The following is a 17,727-nucleotide window of genomic DNA, read 5'->3' as shown; positions in this document are numbered from 1 at the left end:
TAACCAGTGAGATGCTCCAACCAGCCCCATTGTCCCTGGAGCAGGGAATATACAATATTGAAGCCAAAGACAGAAACCTATAACTAGTCTTCAATAATGAATGCCAATAACAGGAGTGAGTTAGAGGTGACACTGGTAGACAAGTGGATTGGTTTCACCAACGGGTGTGGCTTTCCAAACACAAAAGCCGTCAATGGTTTGGTCCTAAAATCCAGAGGTTATCTGTAGGATGTTCGACAGTAGCTAGATTGTTGCTAGCTTGGAGAAATGGCGACATTAGTCCTCTTGGTAGAGCCTGTAAGTGGTGAGAAGACCCTCCAGGGTTGGGTCAAGGGTGGAATGGGCTTGTCAGAGAGCCAGCTGGGGCTGGTCACCAAAGCCTCCATTAGTGAGGGGCGGGCTCTGGGAAAACAGCCTACACCCCTTGGCCCTTGAATGAGCAGAGGGTCCTGCAGGGACCGGAGCCTGGCTGAGCTGCCCCATCCGTGGCCCTGGGTTTTCCAAATGCCCCTCCTTGGAGTGGGGTTGGCCCCGGCTGTGGGAGGCTGACCCCGACAGAGACGGGAAGGGAGCCTGTGAGAGGTGGTCCTGTACTGTCTACCTTCCCTGATGGCCCCTGTGCCAACGTATGCCCGGAACAGTTTCCCCTCTGCATGTCCCTGCCCTCGGCCAGCCTGCTGCCCCCTCTTGTCAGGGTGCTCCAAGCAATGACTCCAGTGTGCTGTGTTGATACTAACAACGAGAACCTAACAGATTCGAGGGGAAAGAAAAGCAGCTGGATTTCCACTGGCCCAACTGAGCAAGACATGTTGCATGGATCCCGAGAAGTCAGCTCCGCTCCGTCGGGCACTTTGTGAGCTGTGCTCATGGGTGTAACGTACATTCTCGTTTTATATTTCATCAGCTCGCATGGTCAGTAAAGGCAAAGATGGGGCTGGACCCGAGGACAAAAAAACCAAGGTAAGCTGACAAAACCATGAAACCTCTCTGCTGCCATCAAGTTGATCAAGAAGCCATGCTTTGTATCTGAATTAATCTTTACATATAACATGGGGAGAGCGTTTGTCCCTGAAGTACAACTGTCATTCCAAGTGCTTTGTGCTTTTATGCAAACGTTTAAAATTCTAGCATTTATCCCTGGACACTTGGGCCAGGGAAGGGCAGTCAGCAAGTTATGAATTAATTAATGCTAATTGTAGTTGCATCAGCGTAGTTTGAATTAAGACGTTCACGGTAAATGAAGGTGTGTTAGAATTTTCTGCAATGAAGTTTGAAATTTGCGCGTTTTACACTTCCCGCTACAGGTCTAGGCTCAGCAAATATGTATCTATATACAAACACGCACACAGATATATTTAAGATATATCTAGAAAATACCATTTCCTTAGGGGGCTGAGGGAGTACTGAGCAAGAAGGAGATCTCCAGCCTGAGGCGGAGGGTCCTGGAAAAGCCCTAGAAGAGCGGACCTGTGAAGCAGGCGGAGAAGGAAACATGAAGGGGGTTGGTGACGTAGGAGTGAGAAGAGGCGTTTTAAGGAATAGGAGCAGCGCAAGCAAAGGCCCCGGGGGCATGAGGAGACTGGGGAGCTCTGAGCAGATCGGCTTAGTTGCTGCCGAGCTCGGAGTGGGGCTGACACAGGCTGGAGGAGGGAAGCCTGACACACACCCTACATACTGAGCGGACACGGCCATGATGCCGTGGGCGCCGTCCTGAAATCCCGCCAGCCGGTCTTCAGAAACGCCCCGAGGACCAGAAAATGAAGCAACTTGCTCGCCACCAAAACCACACCCGGAACAGTGTGGTCCTTCTCAGGCTCCCTTTCAGCTGTAGTTTACTCTCCTCCGTGACTGTGCATCTTGGAAAAAGCTCCTGTAAATGCATGGTAGTGTTTTGCCAGGAAACCCTCACTGGGGCCCTAGATGAAGACCTGTTTTCCTTAAAGGCGTCTCAAATGTCCCATATGCATGCTGCCTGAAACGCCTGGGTCTCAATCAGTCCTGGAGGCCTGATGGAGTCCCCAGATGCAGAATGAGGCCCCAAGAGTTCGGTCACGTGTGTTGAGGGTCGCTGCCCGAAGTGCCTGCCCTAGAGGAAGTTGGCTTCGCCATCAGGACTCTGCCCATCAGTGGGGCAGCAGAGGGTCCTGCGGGAACTTGAGGGAAGGCAATAGCTGCTTGCCAGTCGTGAAGCCCATTCAGGGGAATCGCGTCCTCATGCCGGCATGCATTCTGTTCACTCATCCATCAGGAAGCCGTCCCTGCCCTGGAGCTGCTCACAGCCTCACAGCAAGGGATCAGATCTCTCACGAACCTTGGCCACTTGGCCAGGTAGGGAGCAGTGCCAGGGGAGGGGGACCTCGCGCAGCTGGGGAAGGAGGGGTTGCCAGTACCCACCCTCGGCTTTTCTTGTCAGCGGCCCCAGAGCTTCAGCCCGCATCCCTCCCCTCACCCCCGTGCTCCATCCCTTTCGCTCTCGTCCTCCCCAAGGCTGGCAGCAGAGAGGGTCTCAGCCACCTTAGTGATGAACCCCAGTAACAAAGTCTCTGGTCAGGACCCTGCTCTGTAGCTCTGACATCCTCCTTGGAACACCTCTGGGCTTGGCCTCTTGGTTGTATTCCTGAAGGCATGGCCCTTCCCCCTCCCAGGCCACCCTTCCCTACCAGGGCCACATATCCCCGTCCAAGGCCCCCGGAGGCCATCTAGACAAACCGCAGGTGTCGGCCACCGTCCTTCACGTGCTCTCATCTCCGCGAGGCCAGCCAGCTCACAGAGCCCTGTCCCATTGGCCGCCTGGCCCACCCAGCCTATTTCCTTTGGTGGACTGTGGCCAAGAGTAAACAGTGGCCAGATAAGATTCACCAGACAGTGTTTAGCTTCGAGACTTTATACAGAAAGTGTGTGTGTGTGTGTGTGCACGCGCATGCACGTGTGTGTGTGTGTGTGTGTGCGTGCGTGCACGCGCGTGATCTAAGTGGTGTCAGGCAGAATCTTCAAGACCTGGGGCAGGCACAGTTCTCTTTTTAGCAAGGACGAGTCTATCGGTGCGGTGGGAGAGGGCCAGGAGTTAGGGGGCCAGCATGAGCTCCCCACCTGGAATTGAGCAGAACCTGGGGCACTTCTGACCCATGACACATTGGAGGTGTTTTCTTGAGAAACATCCTAAGAATCACGTACTTTTGGCGACCTCCATGAACTCTTTGGGTGCGAGACACCTTTAAACCAGTGGTCTCCAAAGGGCAGCGCTGAAGTAGAGCCAATGGGCTGGAGAAAGAACGTACCAGAAAGTCTGTCCATTGTCCAAGGTCTGCCGCATGCAAGTTTCATAACGTTCATCATATGTTAGCATCGTAGTATATGTATTAGCGGATGCATAACTGCAAGTACATGAGATGCATGGTCACTTTCTGTTCTTCCTGATGAGAAGGACTGATGAGGGTGCGTGATCCAGTTTGGCGATCACGGCTTTAAACCATTACCTGTTTATTTATTTGTAGTCACTGTCTTTTTTTCAGTTTGTTCATTTCTCCCATGTGCTGACTTTTATTTTGATTTTATTCATGTTTATGTTTAAGACATCCACACCTTCCTCTGCTAAAACCTTGAGCCATAGGCCTTGCCTTAGCTCCAAACGCCCCACTCCTGGTAGCTCAGACCCTTTGATCAAACCCTCCAGCCCCGCCGTGTGCCCAGAGCCATCTTCCTCTCCTAAACACGCCTCTTCTGTCACACCCCGAACTGGCAGTTCTGGAGCAAAGGAGATGAAAGTCAAGGTAAGGAAAGCACCTTTGGAAAGAATGAGGCTGCTCTACTGTGGTTTTCAAGTGTGTGCTTTTCTAGCTGCAAAGACCTTTCTCTGGATAAGCTCTTACCTAGAAGCGCCACATAGAACAGTTAAATTCTGGCTGAAACAAGGAAAAGGAGGCACCGTGCCATCCTTCTTGGCGCCCCGTCGGCCCTCGTGGCAGCGGGCCCTAAGGCACCGGAGGGGACCCCGGCTTGGAAATCGCCACTCTGTTTGGGTTCCTTTGTCCATTTCTGACTTTGGTAACCGGGGGGTGCTTCCAGGTTGCCCTCATTTTGGGTTGGACAGCATCACTCTGCAGCCATGCCTGTCCCACCAGTTTACTCCTTCCTGAACCATCTCGTGGTCCTCAGTTCATGTCAGTTTCTTCTTTGAGTTTGTGTTATATGTCAAGGTCATCAGCTGGGTCCCCAGACCCAGTCATTGTCCCCAGTCAGCTGCCTGTGCTTGTGCGCCTGTGCTCCACCTTTGGCCAGTTTGCTAATTGACGCTGGTGTTTACCCGCCAAGGGCTCTTAGCACACCTGAGGTGGTACTGAAGCCTGAGGCTTGTTTGGGAGAGAACAGGAGGATAGGGCCCAGCTCTGTTAGCATTCTCAGTCAGTTTCAACAAACTGTCTCCTTGTCCCTCTGAAACTAACCACCACCAGTCAGATAAATCCCTAAGGGAGTCAGAGAATGGTGTCCACGTAGGAAGAGTCTACAGATGTCCTGCCTGCCGACACTGGTTGGATGATGAACTCGATCATTGCTGTAAGCTCTGTTGACTTTTTATTAAATACATTAGCTCAGCTCTTGCAGAGAACTCATGTAAAATGTCCCTCCAGGAGGAAAAGGTAGGCATTTGGGAGGGGCTGTGGATTTGTGTGCCCAGCAAACCCTCGTCATTGTAGAGGACGTTTGTTGTATCTGGCTGGCAAAGTGTCACCCCAACCTTAGCCTCATTTGGAGTCACGGTGGTTGAATGGGGCTGGCATTGACGCCGGGTGGCGGGAACCTTTCCCAGTCGTGAAAACCACTCTACCATGCTTCGTTTACAGGGGGCAGATGGTAAACCTGGAACGAAGATCGCCACACCCCGGGGAGCGGCCCCTCCAGGCCAGAAGGGCCCGGCCAACGCCACCCGGATTCCAGCAAAAACCACGCCCACCCAGAAGACCACGCCCTCCCCGAAGACCCCACCGGGCACCGGTAAGAGGGCTGTTCTCTGGAATCCGAGTCGGGGGAGAGCTCGCTGTGGAAGCCCTGACAGTTCAGCTCTGGTAGCTGATCGACGCCTGCAGTTTACTAAGCACCGAATGTTCATTGTCTAATTCTTTTAATTTTCTGAGCTAGATATTGAATCCCCACTTTTTACCATGAAGAAATCGAGGCTCGACTAAGTCTAACCAGACTTTTAAGCACGAGGAAAAAGCAGCCGTAAGACTAGTAACTGACGGAAAAGGGGCTTCTCTGAGATCCTTGGACCCCACGTCCAGGGCCCCTGGGAGGTGTTTTTCAGTCCCCAAATGAGGGTTAGGTCACTATAGGTGACCTCACACAGGGCACGGCCCCTGCTAACTTGCTGGGATGTTAGGGACCCTCGGACAGAACCTAAGAATCTTAGCTAAGCAGTCACACCCTGGGCCCGTTCCCCCGGGCTCCTGTGAGTAAAACCCACTCGGTTTTGAGTACCAGGCAAGGCTTCACTTGAGCCATCTTGCTTCCACTGGGGACAGCCAGGCTGAGTGCCCCTGTCTCACTGCCCTGGGGACTGTCCCAGGAAACTGGGTTTAGATTGTGCATGACTCGGGGGGCGTCTGGCCTGCGCTGGCTCAGGGGCCCCGTGGATCTTATATGGGCTGCGCACGAGGCCTGGGCGGGTGCCACGGGGCCTCTGCTGCCCCTTGGCCCCGGGGTGGCCGCTCAGAGCCCTTGTCTGCTGCATGTCTTGGCTGTGATGTTCCTCGAGGTTGCCGTAGAGTGGGGCCTGCACGGACGCCCGCTCGCTGAGGCCCGTACGTTGGTTTTCTCCCACAGGGTTTTTCCGCACGTATACGATACGTATGGTACGGGGTAGCTTCCAGACTTGTGACTGGGATTTTTACATGATTTTGACGCTGCTTATTTTCACTGGTCATTGTGCCAGTTGATTCACGCAACTGGATCATAACTGGAAACAAGAACGTGTGCTTCTCTTTGGATCTTACCTGCTCTTGGGTGGACAGATCTCCCCCAAGTTGGCCTTGTTTCCTGCCCGATGGAGCCCCTGACCCCGTTCCCCGCCTTGCTCGCCTCTGTGGATGGCCTGGCTGGGCATGACTGGGCGCCCATAAAAAAACACTCATTAAGGCCTCTTTAAGCTCGATGATAACGAGGCTTTCTGTGGATTTTTCTTTTTAAGCTACGAAGCAAGTGCAGAAAAAACCACCCCACGGAGGGGCAAAATCTGAGAGAGGTAATTCTGAGCCTGCTCCGCCCGCAGGGTCATGCCTTTGCGCACGTGCCTCTTGGGTGGCTTAGGTGTTTAGAGCCGGGAGGACGTGCTTCTGAAACGTAGGTGTCCCACGTTGAGCCTGACGTCGGCACAGTCAGAATTCCTGCTCCTCTCTTCGTGTGCTTTGTGCGGATGTGTCTGTCCAACGGGCCGTTCTAATCCTGCGTGCTCTCACTGCAGCCGAGGGCTGTGGTGGGCCCAGGGGAGGATGTGCCTCGAGCACTGGCCCCAACCAGGTTACATGTGAGATCGCACCGGCATCCTGTGGGTGACGGTCACTGTGCTGGACCCGGGGAGGTCGAGTAACTTGCCTAAGGTCGCTCTGCAATTCAGTGGCACAGAAAGAATCTGAAGCCACCACCAGGTCCACCAGCCAGCCTGTGTGCCTGGGGGCAGAGGGTGGGGGCACCGAGCCCTGCCTGCAGAGCTTGGCACCATGAGGGAGTTCCAGCAGACACAGAGACTCCGCTAACAGCCACACGCTCCTTCTCCCCTCGGCAAGAGAAGTTGTCGCTTCCAGCAAAGAGCTGCCCTTCTCCAGCCTGGGGCCCGGCAGGTCCCTGTTTGGTACAAACAGTTCCTGGGGCGGGGGCATCAGCCACCCTCAGAGCTGGAGCCCAGCATCCGGCCCAGTGGCTCTCAGACTCGAGTCTGCTCAAGAATCCCTGGGAGCGTGGGAAGCACCAATTTTGCAGGCCCCAGCCCTAGAGATTCTGTCCTATCAGGTCTAGATGGGGCCTGGAGATCTGCATCTTACAGGTCCCACTCCTCCGTGGTGGCTCCGGAGATTCTGATGCAGGGGTGCCTGGGGCCACACTTGGTGAAACACGAATCCAAGAGGCAGACGGAATAGCCAACTATTAAAGTGTGATGGGGGATGAGAAGTGCAGGAAGAGACGCATGTTGGGGAACCCAGGGCTGTTCCGCTGGGAGAGGGGTGGGCCCAGCGGCCTTCCTGGAGGGCTTGGCGCCCGCATTGCACCTGGAAAAGTGCACTGCTATTTGCTGCGCATCGCTTTGGTGGGGAGAGGGTTCTCGGGAGGGCAGGGCGGCAGGAAGTGGCATGGCTTGTTTGGAGAGCCAGGGACAGATAGACACGAAGCAGGTATACCATTGTGGAGCCCAGGTACCATAGAGGAGCTGGGAGTTTGGATGGGGTCTGAGGGAAAAGGGGCCTTGAACTTGGAGAACAGCTTAAAATTCACCCTGTGGTTAAAGAGTCCAGTGGATCCAGATGGGCCCCTGGCCCACCATTGCATTGCCCTTATTCAGGGCACAGGCCATGTAGCCCTGCCCGGCCTCACTCACTGCAGGCATTACCATTTTTTCCTCTGAGCTCAGAGTGGGTAAGTGACTTGTCTGAGACCACACAGCTCGCTGGAGCCTCTCCTGGCCCCAGGGCCACAGGGCAGAGTCGGGCCCCCTCTAGGGGGTACTGGGTGGTCCTTGGTGACCACTCTGTTGCTTCTCTGGGAAGCAGGATATCTCTGTCGCAAAGCAGCACAGTGGAGGCGTTTCTCTAGAAATGGGCAGCCTCCTGCTGGTGTGACTGAGCTTCTGACCTTGTTTCCACGTGCCTGATCCAGCCCTGAGTCTGGGAACGGACCCCAGGACAGATAGCCCTTTGCTAACTGGCCTCATGCCCTCCTTCCTTTCCAGGTGAATCTGGGAAATCCGGGGACCGCAGTGGCTACAGCAGCCCCGGCTCCCCAGGCACTCCGGGCAGCCGGTCCCGCACCCCTTCCCTGCCGACCCCGCCCACCCGGGAGCCCAAGAAGGTGGCAGTGGTCCGCACTCCACCCAAGTCGCCGTCTGCAGCTAAGAGCCGCCTGCAGACCGCCCCCGGGCCCATGCCAGACCTGAAGAACGTCAAGTCCAAGATCGGCTCCACGGAAAACCTGAAGCACCAGCCGGGAGGCGGGAAGGTAAGGGCGTGCAGAGGCTGGCTGTGCAAGAGGAGGCGGGTGGGTCCCCCGCAGCTGGGCTGGAGGCGGGCGAGCGGCTCTCCTCCCACCACCAGCCTGGGTCCCCCCACCCACCCCCCATAGCACAAGCACCTCCCCGGCCTCTTCAAGGAAAGACAGTAGGTTACTGTTCGGTTCTTTACTGGGGTCACCACCAGGCCGTGAGTGCCCTGCTCAGGGGAGAGAAGGTACCGGTTCTTCCCTTCCTCACTTCAGCCCTTGCTGATTGGACGGATCTGAGGTGACAGGCTTGTAGCTCCGTGACCTGGCGGTTCTCAAAGTGGGTGCCACAGGGGTTCCGTGGCTGCCTTGTGTTTCGAAAATGAGACAACCAGTCCATAGGTGGGTGTGTCTCTGGTGTTGGTTGGACATTTGTTTAGGTCCCAATTCTGGGGAAATTCGTGATTCTGTTTTGAACACCTGATTCTTCCAGGGACGAATAGGTGCTCATGACATTTCTGGGTCTCCCAAAGTTGGAGAAAATGAGCTTCCAAGGGCCAGAGGTGGAGAGAAATGGGGACAGCCTGGGCCGTCTTCCTCCTCTTCTTGGCCCCATCCCCCGTTGTATGAGTTTCCTAGGGTTGACATACGAAATACCATGGCCTGGGCGGCGTATACAACAGAAATGTAACGCCTCATAACTCCGGAGGCTGCAAGTCCAAGATCAAGGTGTCGGCGGGGGTCGTGTCTTCGGGGGCCTCTCTCCTTGGCTTGTGGGTGCCGCCTTCTCCCCATGGCCTCACATGGTCCATCTCTGGGTGTCTCTGTGTCCCAGTCCCCCCCTCCCATGAGGACACCAGTCATATTGGATTAGGGCCCACCCTAATGAGCTCATTTTAACTTAATGAGCTCTTTAGAGACCCTGTTCCACATACAGTCCCATTCGGAGGTGCTGGGAGTTGGGACTTCAGCGTGTGGATTTTGGGGGACACGATTCAGACAATAGCAGTCCTCCCCCACCAGCACAGGGTGGGGAACAGAGAAGGAAGAAGGGAGGCAGGAAAGGGATTGGAGGTCCAAGACCCAGCTCTTGTGTTGGGCCTTCCAGGCTGGGCCGTTTTTGGGGCAGCGAGCCTCCTGGTGGGCAGGGGCCAATGTTTCCCTTTCAGTCGGGACCCCCAGGTGGGGCCTCCGCACTCTTGATTTTATTAATCACTCTTGTCTGGGGCCTGGGTCACCGTGGAGGGAGGGTGTCTCGGAGCACCTTTGGTCCATGTTGGTGCCATTGCCTGAAACCGTGCACTCTGCTTCCCGTGGAGCCTCAGGGACCCCTGCTGGCCTTTCCCATCCTTGGGACCCGAACGGTCCTGCCCAGTGGGGAGGTCTGGGTGCCTCTCGGGGTCTCATCGCACTGGTCTTTGGGCCACAGTGCTGGGCCTGAGCCGTGTTTACCTTCCTGAAGTGTTTGCTGTGCTTCGTAAAGATGCCTGTCTCCTTCCAGAAGGGGCTCTGGCACAGCTGGCTGGAGCGCTGGCTTGAAGTTGACCCCTCTGTGAGGCTCTGGGGGCAGAGGGACCCCCAGGGAGAGGGTTTCCAAGGTGACGGGATGTTTCCCACTGGCGTTCGCACCCCTCCCTCAACGCTGTGGGTGTCCTGTGTGTGCCCTGTTTTCATAGCACAGAGCATTTGCCTGTTTTGAAAAATGAAAAACAAAGCCCCACACGGCCAGTTCTGCACCACTGAGAAGACTGTGGGGCTGTGACCAGCGTGCTCATCATGGCGAGAGGGAAACCATGACCATCAGTGCCTCCCAGCCTGCGGGGCTCTGTCACACACCTGCAACACCCGCCGGCTGCCCCCGCCCATTTGGCCCCGTTCTGGTAACTCCGCTGAGAACAGCAGTGACAGGGCTGACAGGGAGGAACCCACGCCTCGCACCTGAGCCGCCGGCCCCGAGGGCCAGCGACTTGATGCTCAGGGCGGAAATGGGGAGGGTGCCCCCAGGTTATGGCCGCACCGCGCTGGGGCGCAGACGTGTGTCCATGGCAACTGAAGGTTAAAGAAGAAAAGTGACTTTTCTTGGGGCTTTTTGGGGAGGAGATGTGAGGAAGTGGCAGAAGGGGAGGTAACAGCTTCCCCTTAAATTCCATGGAAAACCTAGAAAATTGTGTGAAACAAAGAAAACCTGACCCATAACAAAGTTCAACACATTAATCTCCGGGAAAAACGACAAGAAAAGGAAAAAAGGCACCTGGGATCCAAACAGAAGGCCTTTTAAAATGACTAGACTGGGACTTCCCTGGTGGCACAGTGGATAAGACCCCGCGCTCCCAATGCAGGGGGCCGGGATTTGATCCCTGGTCGGGGAACTAGATCTCACATGCATGCCGCAACTGAGTTCGCGTGCCACAACTAAGGAGCCCGTGAGCCGCAACTAAGGAGCTGGCAAGCCACAACTAAAGAGCCCACAAGCTGCAACTAAGGAGCCTGCCTGCTGCAACTAAGACCCAGTGCAACCAAATAAATAAATAAATAATAAAATAAAATGACTAGACTGAAGGTCCCTCAAGGTCCCGTGAGATCTTTGGGTCCCTGTGTCCTCTTTCAGCCCAACATACAATACAGTAAGTGCTCAATCACTGTTTATTCGGCTACAAAAGGGGCAACGAATGCTTCAAGAGTCTGAAGGATAACTCAACTCCCGGAACAGATGACACGTTGAAGAAGGAGAAGCAGGAGATGGTCATGTTTGTAAACCTGCAGAGACTGAAAACCGCAACAGATCACTGGTTGGAAAAAAATGTAAAACATCTGTTTTCTGCTTCGTACATTTCTCTGTTTTCATGATTTGCTACAGTGAACATATATTGCTTGAAGAGTCCGAAACGAAATTACTTTTAAAGGAAAATGCAGATGATCACTTGGCCACTTTAACAGAACCAGCTGGATCCACCAAAGGTGGGGAGGGAAGGAAGGAGTAGCAGTTCTCTTGTGACTGCAAAGGAGAATCACCTGGGGCAGGGAAGGGGGCAGATTGTTTTAAAAATCCTAGTGCCAGGGCTTCCCTGGTGGCGCAGTGGTTGAGAGTCCGCCTGCCGATGCAGGGGACACGGGTCCGTGCCCCGGTCCGGAAAGATCCCACATGCCGCGGAGCGGCTGGGCCCGTGAGCCATGGCCGCTGAGCCTGCGCGTCGGGAGCCTGTGCTCTGCAACGGGAGAGGCCACAACAGTGAGAGGCCCACGTACCGCAAAAAAAAAAAAAAAAAAAACTAGTGCCAGAGCCTCTCCCTGGCCCGTGACAATCTTGAGAGGGCCTCCCTAGGGGTTCCCAGTGTGCGGTCCAGGCTGAGACCCCATGGGGAGCTAAGATCCCACATGCCTCACAGCCAAAGCATAAAACAGAAGCAATATTGTAACAAATTCAGTAAAGATTTTAAAAATGGTCCACATCAATCAATCAATCAATATTTTAAAAAAGAAAAAAATGGATAGAAATACAGTTGTGACTGGAGGTGTCACAGTAGATATTAGTAAAGTAAAAAGATAAAAGGACAAAGAAAGTCCATGTAATTGAAAGGGGAAAATGAACAAATGTCAGGAATTAAACTGTAGGGCCAAGGGTTTATCTGTTAAGAGTCCAGATATTATGTCAATAATCTATTTAGTCCATAAAGAAAAACACCTATAAATATAGAGGAGCAGAAATTGCTTCTAATCTCTAACCTCATTGTGGTACACCAGAACTTCACTGTGTGCATATCACCAGTATGACCACAAATGCCTGGGAATTAAAAACCTTTCCTTTGTCACTGCTCATTCAGTTTGGAAATGAAAATGCCTTTTCCAAGTGCCTTGATAACAAATGCCATAAATTATGTGGTGATGCCCCCAAATTGTACTTAGAACGAATTCATAATTTTAAATGCTTTTATTATTTTAAAAACTTAATGATAGCAGCATATATGTTCTTATTGGAGGGAAAAAAGAATACAAGAAAAGAATAAGAATACAGAAACAAAGATAAGAGCAGAAATAAATTAGAAAACAACATAAAATAGCACCAAAAGCTGGTTCCTTCTCTCTTTCCTTTATTCATTGATCCAACATTCCTGCGGCACCTCTGAGCGCCAGGCCCTGTGCGGTGAGAGTTTCTGCCCCCAGGCCCAGGCAGGAGAGAGAGACACATGAGCGTATAAAAAAGGGCAAGAGGAGAGGTTGGCCAGGGAAGCATATGCAGGAGGGGGCAGCCTGCAACCATCGAGGGTCCCCCATACTGAGGGTCGCCTGTACTGCTGTCACCCACACTGAGGGCGTTACCTGCACCCTCAAGGATCACCATACTGAGAGTCACCTGTGTTGTGGAGTGTCACCCACAATATCAGTTGTTACCAAGTCAGAGAAGATAGGACAGACCCTTGTTTGGGACCGTCATTGGGTCTTTGAAAGGAAAGTCCCCCACGTAGAGTGCTGGAGACACAGAAGAGAGAATAGTGGGAAACTGCACCTGGAGATACTCAGAGCAAAAGCAAAATAAAGCTAAAACTGGTACCAGCTGGGGTAGCAGAAGGGCGTGGGTTAGGGTGGAGCTTTGTTCGTTCACGCGAGAGCTTTGGAGAGTTAACAGCTGATAGAGGGAGGTCCCTGCCCTGCTGGGTGTGCTGTGAACCAGCTCTGTGTTTGCCCCGACAGGACAGGATAGGATGGAGAAGAAAGAGAGTAGTGGAGAGCACCCGCCGCAGAGCCTTTGGCCTGTCAGTGAGTCACGGAGGGGGAGGTGAATAAGAGGGCAGGTCTGGGCCCAGCCCAGGTGATGGCAGCACCAACCTCAGCAGCGTCTCTGTGTGGTCAGCGGAGAGCACAGAGGTCCCAGGTACCTTCCATCGTGAGAGAGAAAGAGCTCATATGGGGCTGAGGCTGCCAGGTAAGGAGAACTGGGGGTATCCTTGTGGCTGCCGAGGTGAGAAGGGACATGCAGAGTCATGACCAGAGCATGGGGGGTGGTCTGGTTGGCTTTGAGCAGATGGAGCTAAAGTCACTTCCTCCGAGGATGTCCAAGGCAGTAGCTGGGATGCGAAGGCCCCGGGCAGGACAGAAACCTGCCAAAGCTGCCAGGCTTGGAAAGCCTTGGGCTGCAATATTCCATGTGGCCACGAGATGGCGATGGCACGCTGCGTCTGTCTCCATTCTGGAGAACTGTTTCAAAAATTGGTTGCATCTGTTGAAACTTTGTCTCATTTTTAAAAGTACACATGTAGAACATTTATGTGGAGTAAATAAAGTGAGTCTGTACGTAGGATAGTTTGCTTGTCCTGGGTCAGGGCCAGGCACTCAGCTGCACTTGAGCTGAAGTATCAGGCTGTGCAGAGCCAGGCTGAGAGCCTCCTCTGGGATAGCCGTGTAACTCTGAGACCCTCTGGGCATCTCTCCCTATACACAACATCTGTGTTTCTGGAAAAAAATCTTGTGTAAATCCCATCATTATAAAGAATCTTGGGGCAGTCACTGTTTAAAGGAACAGTATAAATAGTTCTAAAGGTGACTCCCCGATTACTTGATCTCCTGTGTCAGTTCTCAGGCTGACCACCTTGGACTTGAAGAGGAGGCTTGCTGTGGGCGTCCAGTGCCCACCCCAGGTTACATTCCCACCAGAGCATCCCAGCCCCCAATCCTCAGCACTGGGCCTGTTGACCCTAGCGAGGCCAAGCCAGGCCCAGCGCCAGGCAGTGCTCGAGACAGGCCTCACCAGGGGTGACCCAAGGACACTGGGCCAGCCTGGAAGCTGCTGGGGTGGGAGTGGTGAGGGCTGGGCGATCTGGAGCACATCAAGAAAGCTGAGCCCAAAAAGAACCAGAACAAGGTCTCATGAGGGTTTGGAACCATCTGGGGTTCTCTAGGAAATGGATTAAACCAAAGTGGACCCGCTCCCAGGCTCACACCACCCCAGCCTCTCCTCCAGGGTCGAACCCTGACCACAGGAATTTATCCCTTGACTAGGAGTCCCCGGGATCAGAAGTTGGAGCTTCCAAAACATTGTTTTTTTCCTTTGGCTCTTTTCAGTGTCTGCCCAGAGCTGAGGCTCAGGATCGTACATTTACTCTAGTTGAGAAATTAAGTTTCAGGATTCCAATTTCATAATACAAACCATTGCCCGTTTTTCTCCTTTCTGTAAATCTACCATTCTGAAAAGGGTTGTTGACTTAATTTGACAACTAACAGTAATTCAGGTCTGCTTTGTAAATATCCTTATGTCTCCTGCCAAATCCCACAAAAGCTCGTTGCCTTTTTTGTGGGGTTGGAACAAGAAAAAGCTGCACAGAGAAAACATTTCTGTGTATGTTGCACATCTTGTTATTGCTTAATGGCTCTTGAGTTTTTTTGATGTCCTTGTAAGGATTAATACAGAAAATAAGGCAATCCTCCTTGAAAAACGGGTAAGTTTTCTTTGTCAGATAAGAGAGTTATGTAACCCAACATGTTTTCGCTTTTTGCCTTGGCTTCCAGGAAGCTCAGAGTTAAATGTAATGATCAGTCCTATCATTGTCAGTCCTGATGACCTCCGGTTCTTTTACCATTGTCTTTTCAATCTTCTTGTTTTATTATTTTGTGTGTTGGTGTGTGTTTTCTAATTCTAAACTCCAGTTCTCTTATGAAAGCTGGAAAGTCTGCTTCTGGGACTTATCCAATGGAAAGTTATCAATAAAAAATGATCCCCAAAGCAGGAGTTCATGTGGGACTCCTTAAAATTTGAGGGTGGGATGAAATGATTCAAGGACATTGTGCAGAGGTTGATAGCAACTGACTACAAGGCAGGGTGAGAAAACCTGTTCTACCTCTTCGTCCCAGCTCAAGCCTGGGCTGAGGCGTTGCCACGCTCTCTCCTATATGGCAGGAGAGACGTCACCGTTCACCTTGAGAGAGTGTTGTTTTTATTTGGTTTATGAGACAACAGGCTTGAGAACAGCTCCGGCAAAATATTGTTGTTACGTAGGTAGCCGTGGCCGCAGAACACCCAGATCTAGATTCCTGTGTGGATTCTGCCGCTGACTGGAGAAAGTCACTGAACTTCTCTGGGCTTTAAATGGCCTCTTCACCAGGAAGGTTGGGGGCGGGGCCGGGGGGATGGCAGGTGAGAAGGGTGACGTGGAATTAGGTATTTATCCAGCCTCTAAATGAGGGATGGTTTTTACATTTAAAAACCAGGGAAGTTACAAAGGAAGTATATAAAAATGTCAACGTTTGTATGTTAGAAAAAAAAATACAACTACTAGCAGAAAAAAAGGACAAAGGAACAATTTTAATAATAATCAAAGAAATGCATAATAAGCCAATAACACAGATCCACTTATTTTAATCAAAGAAATAAGAAAAACAATTTCTTTTAATGCACAATGCTGGCAGCAACATGGTGAAACTGACTTTCTCAACAGTGCTCACAGGAGAAATTAATCTGACCCTTTTAGAAAGCCATTTGGAGAGCTGTGTGGAGAGTTTTTAGAGTGTTTGTAACTTAGGCCCAGAAATTGTACTTCTGGAGCTCTGTGCTATGAAAATAACCCACAGAATGGGAGAAACTCCTTGCAGAGCGATGTTCATGATGAGACTGTATTCTTCAAAATGGAATCAATATAAATATCTGATAGCACAGGTGACAGGAAATGGAATCTGACATCTTTTTTAAATTAATGCTTCTGATGACTGTAGAACGTGGCAAATACTTGGTATAAAATAGTATGTACACAATAATTACTGCCATTTCTATGTCTGAGATGGTAGTTTTATTTTTATATATGAGAATTGAAGAGAATTCAAGAAAGTGCAACAGTGGCTGTGCTAGCAAGAAAACGTTTTCTCCTCTTTCTGGAACCTCTGTTTCTCAAAATCGTAATGTCCTGTTACTTTTTTATGATGAAAAAAGGCATAGCTTTCTTTTTGTTTTTTGCGGTACACGGGCCTCTCACTGTTGTGGCCTCTCCCGTTGCGGAGCACAGGCTCCGGACGCGCAGGCTCAGTGGCCATGGCTCACGGGCCCAGCCGCTCCGCGGCATGTGGGATCTTCCTGGACCGGGGCACGAACCCATGTTCCCTGCATCGGCAGGCGGACGGACTCTCAACCACTGCGCCACCAGGGAAGCCCAAGGCATAGCTTTTTACTTTAAAGGAACATAAAAGAAAACAAAGTGATGGGTTAGATGTGTGCTTCCCAGGTTTTTTCAATTCAGAGCAGTGAAATTAAGGAAAAAAACAGGGATGGGGTCCAAGAGAAGATGACTATATTTTAAATTTTGCCAGGTTAAGGACATCTAAAAATAATATCTCCTATCGATGTAATTTAATAATAATGTAATAAAGGAAAGGCCATTTTATTTTCATTTTTATTTTTTTAAATTTTATTGGAGGAAAGGCCATTTTTAAAACCAAAAAGTAGGACGGACAAATTTTGCTGTCACGTCCTTATTTCCTCCTTTGGCTGAGGACCTGTGGACCCCTTGATGGCCGGCTCTGGCTCTTGGGTCAGATTTGGGGCCCTTCACCCTAGATGAGCCAGGCCCCGGCTCTGACCCCCCAGCTACAGCTGCCCTAAAGGCTGCCCCCGGGGCTCAGGGGCAGTGGCCCCCACCTGGCAGCAGCTGAGGTCTTGGTGCCATTTCCGGCATTTCAGAGGGCAGTGCTGGTTCTTCATTGGAAACTTCAGTTGCCAGTTATCTATACCTGTGATTAATAGAAACTAAGGCCCACCGGTTCCAAATACAGCACTCCTGATGGAGGACACCCGGCGAGGATGTGATCCCTGCTCTGGCAGACAAAACGCAGAGTTTCTCAGCTCCCCTTCTCTGCACCATGGTTGTCTGTCTATGAAATGCACAGACAAATTGGGTAAAAATCATTCCCCCCTGGAATGTGGATAGCCCCACACCCTTTCCCTGGTGCCTGGAGAAGGAGAAGCCTCGCAGAGATACAGTGGGATCTCTACCATCTGGACAACACCTGCCCAGGAAAAGTTAGGGAAGGTCACCTGGGAACATCACCCTGTTCCCTGAGCGCCTGGTGGTTTGTGGATGAAGGGGAGCCGATGGTGCAGGGCAGGCACTTACCCTGCCTTCCAGGAGGCCAAGGCCTCCCATGGAAGGGGGTCCAGATTTATCTTCTCCATAAAACCACCTGTGTCCTCCCCATGAAGTCTGTGATTCTCGAACCTAGCCATGCATCTGAACCAGGCACCAGGGGTGCTTTTCATAAGCACAAAGACTGAGATTCTAAGGTCAGGAGTGAGGTCTGGCATTTTAAAAATATGTCTGCGGGCGATTCCAGTACCTAACAGACTTGAGGACAGCCACCTAAAGGTCTCGGTGAATGTTCACAGGGGTCTGGTAGGTGTTATGAATGAGGCCACAGTTGGGACTTTTATTTGTTCATTTAATAATGTAACTGAGTACATTCTGCTGCATCCCAACCTGGTGGACACTCCGAGTTTTAGGCCTCCAAGGTGCTCTCTGGGGGGGCCTCCCTAACGCAAGCCTCATGTAAAGGGAAGAGCTGCCTCCTGGG

General features: G+C 51.9%; 1 protein-coding gene across 7 annotated transcripts in view; it reads left to right on the top strand.

Annotated features, from left to right (window-relative positions):
* The window catches only part of MAPT (microtubule associated protein tau), a 102,120-nt gene that overhangs the window by 73,177 nt on the left and 11,216 nt on the right, over positions 1 to 17,727 (top strand). For 6 of the 7 annotated variants that reach the window (XM_069540141.1, XM_069540139.1, XM_069540140.1 and 3 more), the window contains 3 exons: positions 905 to 960; positions 4,842 to 4,992; positions 7,937 to 8,202. In XM_069540141.1, coding sequence (XP_069396242.1) covers positions 905 to 960; positions 4,842 to 4,992; positions 7,937 to 8,202 — 473 coding nt within the window. Of the gene's footprint in view, positions 1 to 904; positions 961 to 3,572; positions 3,771 to 4,841; positions 4,993 to 6,184; positions 6,239 to 7,936; positions 8,203 to 17,727 lie in introns of all 7 variants that reach the window. The other variant, XM_069540135.1, reaches the window with a different exon arrangement.

Source organism: Delphinus delphis, chromosome 19 (assembly GCF_949987515.2).
Source record: "Delphinus delphis chromosome 19, mDelDel1.2, whole genome shotgun sequence".
In the NCBI taxonomy this organism is placed as follows: Eukaryota; Metazoa; Chordata; class Mammalia; order Artiodactyla; family Delphinidae; genus Delphinus; species Delphinus delphis.
The sequence above is the reverse complement of the archived record's forward strand: the minus strand, read 5'-3'. Positions and strand labels throughout refer to the sequence as shown.